Consider the following 10,226-nt stretch of genomic DNA (forward strand, 5'->3'; position numbering starts at 1 on the left):
CCTGGCTGCGCCGCTGCTGGGCCTGGGGCGCACCCGCCAGCAGCACCCGGGAGCTACTCTCGGCGCGCTGAGGCCCGGCCGGCACGTACTCTGAGCCCGAGTTGAGCAGGCTGTACACCTGCCCGTTGTTCTCCCACTGGATCAGCTGCCGCCAGCGCCCCGGGTCCGAGCCCTGCCCCGGCTGCGCCTGCTGGCCGTGCACCAGGACGCACAGGCAGGCGCCCCACACCACGGCCCCCAGCTGCCAGCCCACTCGGGCCAGAGCCATGGTGGCCCCTCTGCAGAGGCCTGGTGGACAGAAAGGCTTTCAGGAGTGGCCCCCTGTGCGTGCTTCTCTTCCCACAGCCTCGAGGACGGGACGGCTCCTTGCCTGCCCGAGCTCTAGCTTTGTCCATCCTGGCTTTGTCCCGAGCGGGACGGCTCCTCCGATGACAGCATTTCGAGGCCAAAGGGGCAGGGCAGGGCAGGGGCGGTGCCCTGGGCTGCACGAGGCTCTCCGCAGGGCACCGGGCGGGCAGGACCGCCTGGGGGCCTTACATGGCCAGTCCAGCACTGGCTGGCCGCTGGCCTGGCGCTTTCCCACTCTGAATGAATAAGCAACAGGCTGGGAGCGTCGGGAAGTTTCGGGCGCCTAGTCTGCCTGCTGGGGCCTCCTCCGCCGGGCCCTATGGCCCGCCGGGTTTTAGCTATGTGGCCTGTCCCACAGCTGCAGTGCTCTCTCAGCCCCTGGAGCTCCCAGCCAAGCCGCAGACCTGCCTCTGAGGAGGGGAATGAAACAAGGGGTGGGGGGAAGGAGGAGGCCTCTGGGGACCCACGCCTGGTAAGTGGGCTTTGGCAGGCAGAACAGGGCTGGGGTGTCAGTACTACTCTGCCCATTCCTCTCTGCTTTGGACACAGCATCCCCAGTCTCCACCTTACTTACTGGCTTCGTGTTTGGGCTGGAATGGGCTCTGACTCCTGTCTGCTCCAGCCTCTCCCCAGGATCCCTGGGTTCCCTTTTCCCTTGTTTCCCAAAGCCAGTGCTAAGAGACACCTTCTCTGTTGGGAAGAGGCTGAACAGGGTCCTCTCCTTCTAGACCCCAGGTGTAGTTAGTTCTTGGGCCTGAGTACAAAGGTGCTGGAACTTCAGCTTTTCCCTCTTGGCACACCTCTGGGCCTTACTTTCCCAGTCTGTAGAATGGAACGTGTCCCTGGGCTGAATAGGGCTTGTGAAATTGGGAGAGATCAACTTGTCACACATGTGTGGGTTCTGTCCTGCATCTCTTGATTCTACATAGCCTGGGAATAACCTTAGTGTACTCATGAATAAAATGAAACCCAGGGTTGTCTTTGTTATGGTGTAGGGATCACTGTTGCTGTGATTAAGTTGCTGGGTGATCTTGGGCAAGTCCCTTCCCCTCTCTTATCCAGTTGTCACATTTGACCAGTGGAGATTTAGACCAGATGGTTTCTAAGAGTGCTTTGGGAGATTCTCTGTTACCTCTGGTGATGGCAGGGATAGGAGGGGTCACAGAAATTTGAACACTTTGCCATCCAAGAAATCACACTGTGAATGCTGCTCTTAAGACAGCCCTCTCCTGGGCTGCCTTCTACGGCTTTGCTCCTGGCAACTGGAGGGCAGAAATTCCCCTCTTGTGCTTATAAACAAGGTGGGAAGAACCTGCCCTTAATTTGGCCTCTGCAGATTCCCGCTGTTTTGGAAACTCCTGAAGCCCACCGTGGGAGGAGACAGCCAGAATGGACATTCCTTGGGGACTGTGGACCTCCCACCCCCATCCTTGCCAGGCAGCGTTTGTTCACCCATTGTATGGTTCTTCAGGACTGTGGCTTGGTTCAGGTGACTCAGGGCACATTTCTACCCTTTCAATGCCCAGCATCCAGCTAGGGAGGTGGGACGCTTCTAACACCATTCCTGGCTAGCAGCTGCTCAGCACTGATGCCTCAGCTCTCCAGCATAGAGTTTGGTCTTAGAGTGCAGACAGGATTCTTAGGAGCAGTGACTGGTTTGGCTGAGGACATGAAGCAAGAGGCCGGGCTCACTGAGGACCGGGACCTGGAGGGTTAAGCCTTCCCTCCCTCCTGCTTGCCCCCTGCAGTGTTGGCCTCAGCTGCTTGGAATCCCTGGGGTCCTGTAGGGCCCTCCCGCCAACCAGATGGGCAGCTGCGCCAGGAGAGGAGGAGGAGAAGTGGAAACAGGCCTCAGGGTACCCCCAAGGCGGGGAGGGGAGAGGAGAAAGGAGGGAGGACAGAAGATGGTTGTGAGGTGGGACAGCCCCATCGGCCTACAGTGGGAAAGGCAGTACCCCTCTCCCTGGGCCAGACTGGGGAGGGGGGAAGGGGCTGCTTCAGAGATTTGGGTGTGGGGAGATCAGGGCACAGGCCATCCCACTCAGCCGGCCGGCTCTTGGCGTGAAACCCTACCCCATGCTGGCCGCTGCTTCTCTCTCTTTTTTCTTAATAAGGTCGAATCAGTGAGTCAGAGGAGCCAAGTTTCCTGTTAGGCTCTGTTTGAATAAACTCTGCTCTGAACATAGCTTGGGCCTCTGCACAGGCTCCACAGGCCTGGACTGCAGCCCTGCCAGCTATCCCTGCTGAGACAGGAGACCCAGGGGTCCACAGGATGACCTGAGCCAGGGTCCTGGCCTGGCCCCAGCCACTCCCCCGGAAGCCTGTTAAGCTCTGAGATCTTCAGAGTCTTCGTCTGTGCCCTGGGGGTAATAATACCTTTCTTGTGGCATATCTGGGAGGATGGAATGAGAGGATTATGAAAAGTACCCAGCCCAGTGCCAGACATGTGGCCACTATTTTCTTTCTTTCCTCTTGACTCGTGAGAGGAGGGGTTTATCTCCTGAGGGTGACACTCCCCGCCATTTTCTCTGTTCCTTTCCTGTTTTTATCTGTCTTCAGCATCCTTCCTTGCCCAGGGTGAACCTTGTGCAGGGCACGGCCTGAGATGACACCTCCCCCAGGGCCTGTCCTCTTCCTCTCCATTCCCTCCTTCTGCCCTCCTTCCAGGGTAGGTCTCCCACAGTGGCTGACATGGCCCTTCTGGGCCAGAGCCAGCAGCCCTGTGAGCCCAGGAGAGCCCACCTGTTCCTACCTCTCCAACGCGGGGCTGGCCTACAGCAGCAGTTGGAGGTGTCCTGGCATCCTTAAGTTGAGATCTACAGAGTGGGAGCCTGAAAGAGACTTGCACGGGCTATGGAGGGTGCAGAGCTGGGGTCAAATGAGGGCTTGTACTCACCAAGCTGGGCTGGGCCCAGCTGGGCCAGAACATCTCCCCTCTCAGGCCTGTCCCTACAGGCTAGGATTCACACCCAAATTTTTAAGACCCAGGCATGCACTTGAGGCTTGCTGCCAGTTCCTGGCACTGGGAACTGGTCTCAAGGGAGGGCTGTTGATATATGGCTGAAAGAGCTTGTTGATAGTGCACGACTTTATTAAGCACCTACTGTGTGCTCAGCTCTGAGTTGCTGGGGTTCCCATGGAGCAGCCAATGTCCTAAATCCCTGTGATGGAACTCCATGTTCTGGAAAATCCACGGAGTCTCCTCGAGGAAGCAGCAGGCCTGACCAGCAGAGAGTCTAGGGAGCAGAGAAGGGACAGGAACTGTGGGATGCCTCAGTGGTTTGCAGAAGTCAGAATTCTCTGTGGTTGGCGGGAAGGGATGAGGCCAGGCCTGGGGCACCCCTGGCCTCTGTCTCCCAGACAGGGCCAGCTGGGTCCCTCTCCCCCTCATGATTGCTGATCACTGATCGCTGGTCTGGGCACCTGGGTGGGAAGCTCAGGAAAGGCCATTGATGGGATTTGTGCTGAACTGGGAATCAAAGCCCCAACTCAGGACTGTGAGGGCCCAGCTGCTGCCTCTGGAAAGTGGGATGGAGGAAATGCTGAGTGAGGAGGCAGGGCGAGCTGGCACAGAAAGCGCTGACTCCGCAGTGAGAGGACCACCGAGTGACCACTGCCAGCTGGGCCCTGCGCCCACCCTTCCCCCGCAGCCACATCTGGCGCAATGGTGGGGGAGCCAAGGCAGCCATGGAGGGGGCCCGAGGAGGGGACTGGGGCCCTTTGGTTTGTTAGTGTCTCTCTTCAGGGCTGGAACTCTGGAGAAGCCCGGAAGTGGGGGAGGTGAGGTCAGAGACTTTTCGAGGGACAGATGGGGTAGGGGAAGGGAGGGAACCCACCCTTCTCTAGGACCCAGGGGAATTCTGTGGCTCTGGCCTCTTCCTACCCTGTATTCCCTCCCAGCTCTCTGGGCTCCCTCCCCCATGGTTCCCGGGGAATTAGAAATACCAGAGCTGATATAATAGTCTGGGCATCGAGGCCAGGCTCTGTTGAGTCAAGGGGCCCCGCTCAACCCCCTCAGAGCTTCTCCCCTCCCTGACTGTCGCCTCCCAGAGACTGGTGCAGGTATGGCTCTGGGGCCTGCTGAATGGTAAAATTCCCTGTCTCCACCCTCAACCTGGGGCCAGGAGCTGGTGGAGGCAGGGGCGGGGTCATCATTGCAGGAAGGAGGACTGGCTGAGGAGAGGTATCTCATCCTAGGGGCCTTCCTTGGTGGAAGGATTTTGCTTAGTTGTTGGCTGAGGACTGCTGGGTAGGAGGGCCCCTTATGTCAGTTCTGGGGGTAGACCTCAGCCAGCAGGCAGAAGGGGGAAGGAGGCAATGGTGACCCCTGCCCAAGGGAGCTGGCGAAACCAAACAGGATGCCAGGTCCTTGGGCTACAGCCTGACAAACAAAGCCTGCAGAACTAGGAGGGAAACTAAGGCAGGAACCTAATGGTTCTACTAACATACTGGCAAGGCTAAGGGAAGGCTCTTTCCTCTCTCTCTCTCTCTCTCTCTCTCTCTCTCTCTGTTTTTTTTTTTTTTTTTTTTTTTTCCTTTTTTTTTTTTTTTTTTTTTTTTTTCCCCTTTTTTTTTTAATTTTCCTTTGGTTTTTTTGGGGTTTTTTTTCCTTTTTTTTTTTTTTTTTTTTTTTTTTCCCCTTTTTTTTTTAATTTTCCTTTGGTTTTTTTGGGGTTTTTTTTCCTTTTTTTTTTTTTTTTTTTTTTTTTTTGCCTCTGTGTCTTTAACTTTCACTTGGATCTCTCTGGGTTTCTCTAGCATTTTCATTTTTTTTAGTAACTCCCCACCTCCCGCCCATTTTCTCATTAGTTCATTCATTGACGCATTAGTTGTCTGTTTCCCTCTGTCTCCATTTGTCTCTGTTCTCTCCCATTTCTTTTATCTGCTCCCTGGGTCTCTATCTCCCAATTATTCCTTCACTGGTCCACTCACTCAGAGGGCATGTTCCCTGCGTGCCTGTGGCATAGAGAGAAGCCAGACCTGACAGGTCCCCAGAGAGCTCACAGTCTAGTGAGGGTGACACAGTGACAGTCCTGAGTGGATGTGAGGACATTGCACTGGCTCTCTGTTACCGTTGAGAGACATTTTTATTTTTATTGGTCTTGAGTCTGTCTGTCCATTCACTCATCCACCTATCTCTGTCTGTCTGTGACTCTCTCCTTGTTTCACCTGCACAAGGTAGTTTCTTTTCTGCTTTCTGCAGGGCATGTGTAGTTTGCATATTTCCCTCTGATGGGGGAGGTGGTGGGCTGTAGAAGGACAGGTGGCCTGGGGAGAGTGGAGGTGGGTGATGGGAGGAGCAGGCCCTTGGGCCACACTGACAGCCTGCCCAACATGCCCAGGGCTGTGCTCTCCAGGACTGAGTTCTGCCCCAAGAAACTGCTCTAGAGAGCTTCTGAGTCACTGAGTGTGACATTTGGGATTCTACTCAAAGGGTGTTTCTTTGAAGGCAGTTCTTGGGTGGAGATGAGGTGATGGTTATGGGTATGGATGGATCTCCTACTGTATGCCACAGGACTGGACAAAGTAAGCTGTTTTACTGGTGGTATTCCCTGTACTTTAGTATACATGCCCACACCAGGAGTCCTTGCAGAGACTAGTCTTGCCCAGCTGGAGTTTGGAAGAGGAAGGGGCCACAAGTTGGTGAAAGAGGACTGGAGATATCAGTAATCCCACCCGTAGATTATTTTTTATAACTTTTAGTTTCAGATTACAAAATAAATATGTCGATTTTAGAAAGTTCAGAATACAAAATAAAAAGAGAAAAAATAACTCATTCTGTAACCCAGAGATAAACTACTGTTCCAGGTTTTTTTCCCACTCAATTACAAAAAAAAATTGGGGTCATATCACATATGTCATTTTATAACCTGCTTTCTTTGTGTAATAATAGTTGATGAACATTTTCCGTGTCAGGTAGCTGCTATGACCTACTTCTTTCAATATTCACAGTGATCACAGAGGCTCCCCTTGCCCACATGTAGAGGAGGTCAAGCTTTTGTTCCTGTGTTGGGGCGGTGGGAGGCTGGCTCATTTGAGGGTCCAGCCTCAGCCTCTCCCTTGCTAGTACCTTGTCTCCCTCAGGACTGGACCTGGATCCTGAGCCTACAGTTGGAGCTACAGTTTTGCTCAGAGAGATGGGGTCTGTAAACAGATCTGACAAGTTGGGGCATCCCAACCCACTGGTTGAGATGGGAAGGTGAGGATGGGAGGCTGCCTTCATTTCTGTCTGCCCAGGAGGCCAGGCACTTCCTGCACAGTGAATTCCTCTCTGCCATAGGGAAGGGTCAGGCTTTCTCAGACCATGAAAAGTTGGTAGCAAACTCCCTGTGGAACAAGTGATGGCTACCAGCCTTAGGTCTGCATAAAAGGGAAACTCCAGAGCCTCGTTCCCAACCCCAGAAGACCTGCTCCACAGACTTCCCCTGAGAGGCGAAGCACCTAGCAAGTTAAATTTTTAAAAATAACTTTAAAAAATTTTAGTATAGCACACACACAGAAAAGTAAACAAGTCCTAAGTGTATAGTTTGATAAATGATCTTAATGTGAACATACCTCTGGAACTACCACCTGGATCAAGAAATGGAGCATCACATCAGTGGGAAGCTTCTAAGAAAAAGCTCCAAGTCCTGCTTATCTTAGCACCTGGCTACATCTAAATCTTCAAGATTTTTAATGGCTGACTTATATGGACAAATCATGATTGAATGAATAACCCTCCTTTGCTGATTTTATTGAACTTTCTTTGCTATTATAAATGATGCTGCAGTGAGCACCCTTGAACAGAAATCTTGGTGTCTGCCTCTGCTATGTAGCAGTGTCACATGGTTTGTTTCTGGCCCTCGTTTGTGAGCTGTGAGACTCACTGTGCCTTTCTGTAGAATTGGCATAATGATAAGGATTTAAATGAGGCGATGTGGGGTTCTTTTAGTACAGAGCCTGGTGCTTACAAGTACTCACTACACATTAGCCATTATTAGTCCCTTAGATTAATTTATTGGAAGTTGGATTTCTGGTTTTTAAGGTTTTGGCACAAAATACTCAGCTGTCCCCAGAAAGCTGGTCCCCATTTACCTGCCCAGAATGCCCTCACTCTTATCAGCACTGGGTACTGTTTTTAAAAAGAATATTAAAAATCGGATAGGTTAAAAACAAGTGTATTGATTTTTTAGTTGCGTTTCTTTGATTACCTGTGAGAGTGAACGTTGTGTCTTGTGTTTGTTGACCTCCCAAATAGTTCCCCAGAAGCCTATTCTCAAGACAGTAGCCAGAATGATCTTTTGGAGATGTAAGTCAAAATTTCATTCTGCTTAAAACCCTGTGATGGGGGCCGGCCCGGTGGCGCACTGGATAGTGCGCCGCTTGGGAAGTGCGGCGGTGCTCCCACCCGAGGGTTCGGATCCCACATACAGACCGGTTCCCGCTCACTGGCTGAGCGAGGCACGGGAGCAATGCCGAGGTTTGCGATCCCGTTGCCGGTCCCCGGTCTGGTACGGGGGCAACACTGAGGGTTGCGATCCGTTGCCGGACACGGAAAAAAGACAAAAGACAAAAAAAAAACAACAACCCTGTGATGGGTCCCCATTTCACTCAGAATAAAAAGTCCTCTTAGTGGTCTCCAGGGTCCTCACCATTTGGCCCCTTGACCACTCTGCTCCAGCCACCCTGGCCCCCGCGCCCCAGCCCACCTTGGCTGTACCATGCTCTGCAGGACCAGCTCTCCGAACTGGTTCAAGGCTTTTCCCAGGTGTATCCTTCATGATGAGGCTTCCCCTGACCCCTGACCTGCCCATGCCTCACTTCTGATCACTTTAATCCTTTTTCTTTTACCATAGAACTTGTTAACTTTTATAGCACTTCATAATTTTCTTGTTGATTGTTTATCTCCAGTGGAATGTAAGCTCCCTGAGGGTAGGGACCTCTGTCTTGTTCACTGCTGCATCACAAGTACCTAGAACTATGTCTGGCACATAAGAGGTGCTCAGTAAATACTTGCTGAATGTGTGAATGAATGGTGAATTTCCTGTTCATGTTCTTTGACTATTTTCTATTGTAATGTTCATCTTTTTAGTATTGATTTATAAGATGTATATTTAGCATCTTTCCATATATTACTCTTTGTCACATATTGGGCAAACTCATTTGTCATTTGCATCAATGTTTTTAATACTTTCTTGATGTTCCAAAGTGCTGTATGTTTAAGCTATCAAATTATTCATCTTTCCTTTATGGTCTCAGACTCTATTGCCTTCACCAAGAGCATATAAATTTTCAGTTAAATTTTCGTCTATGATTTTATGATTTCACTTCACTTTTTTATATCGAACTGTATTTTATCTTCATGTGTGATGAGAGGTACGAACATAACTTTAAAGCAAATGAAGCAACTATCCCAACATGAATCATAAACAAATTCACCATTTCCTAATGATTTGAAAGGCCATTTTATCATATACTGAGTATTGGTGTGTGTTTGACTAGGGTTGCTATTCAGTTCCATTGGTCTATCAGCTCATTCTTTTTTTTTTTTTAAAGATGACCTGTAAGGGGATCTTAACCCTTGACTTGGTGTTGTCAGCACCACGCTCAGCCAGTGAACGAACCGGCCATCCCTATATGGGATCCGAACCCGTGGCCTTGGTGTTATCAGCAGCACACTCTCCCGAGGGAGCCATGGGCCAGCTCTATCAGCTCATTCTTAACACTGGAATTGATTGCCCTATTTTAATAATTGTGACTTTGTAAGAATGCATAATAACTGAGAGTACATGTACCCTTTATGTTTTTAAAAAATTGTTATTTGCTGTTGTTACTTATACATTCTTTAAGATTAACTCTAGGCTTTTTTTTTTGCCAAGTTAAACAAGCAAACAAAAATCCCTCTGGGTATTGCAATAGGATTAAGTTTGTAGGTTAATTTGGTGATAGTTAACTTCTTTGCAACATTGAGTGTTTCCATCCAGGAACATAGCAAATCTTTCTTTTGCTAAGGTCTTTTTTGTTGTTGTTCTGCAGTGAAGTTTTGTTTTATAGATGAATGTATGTATTGGTACTTATTTTCATGAAGTATAGCAATGGCATCTGTGATAGGCAGCTTCTGAAATGGCTCCAAATGATCCCACATTCTGGTAGTCACTCCCTTGTATAATCCTTCCCCTTGTGTGAGGGTGGACCTAGTGACTCACTTCTAATGAGTAGAATATGGCAGAAAATGATGGGTTGTTACTTCTGAGATTAGATTATAAAAGACTGTAACGTTTGTGTTGCTGTAACTTTCTATGGCTCTCTCACTTGCCTGCTCTGATGAAACCATCTGCCATCTGGTAAGCTACCTTATGGGAAGCCCATGTGGCAGGGACTGAGGGTGGCCTCTGGCCAACAGCTAGCAAGGAACTGAGGCCCTCAGCTCAATAACTGCTGAGGAACTGAATCCTGCCAACAACCAAGTGAACTTGGAAGCAAATCCTTCCCCAATTGAGCCTTTAGATGATGCCACAGCCTAAGCTGACACCTTGACAGGAGCCTTTTGAGAGACTCTGAGTCAGAGGACCCAGCTAAACCACACCTGGATTGCTGACCCACAGAAACTGAGATAATAAATGTTGTTTAAAGTTTCAGGGTAATTTGTTACACAGCAATAGATAACAAATACAGCTTTTTGGGGGGTATGTTTTCTAGCAGGTTATTAGGAAATGCAAAATCTATTAATTTTTTTGTAGTTATTTTATTACTTGCCACCTTACTAAACTCTTCCATCTTGATACCGTTGTATTTATTTTCTTAGTTTTTCTGGGAAGACAGTCATATTTACAAATACTTATAATTTGGTCCCCTCTCTTGACTTTTTTCTATCTGAGTGCATTAGCTAGGATCTTTAG

The 10,226-nt window shown here is 49.8% G+C and overlaps 1 protein-coding gene across 1 annotated transcript in view; it reads right to left on the bottom strand.

Annotated features, from left to right (window-relative positions):
- LOXL1 (lysyl oxidase-like 1) overlaps positions 1-268 on the bottom strand; it is a 26,206-nt gene extending 25,938 nt beyond the window's left edge. The window contains exon 1 of the mRNA XM_008592251.1: positions 7-268. Within this exon, the coding sequence (XP_008590473.1) occupies positions 7-268 (262 nt within the window). The remainder of the gene's footprint in view (positions 1-6) is intronic.
- Positions 269-10,226: the final 9,958 nt, after the last annotated feature.

Source organism: Galeopterus variegatus, unplaced genomic scaffold (genome assembly GCF_000696425.1).
Source record: "Galeopterus variegatus unplaced genomic scaffold, G_variegatus-3.0.2 Scaffold7711, whole genome shotgun sequence".
NCBI lineage: Eukaryota > Metazoa > Chordata > Mammalia > Dermoptera > Cynocephalidae > Galeopterus > Galeopterus variegatus.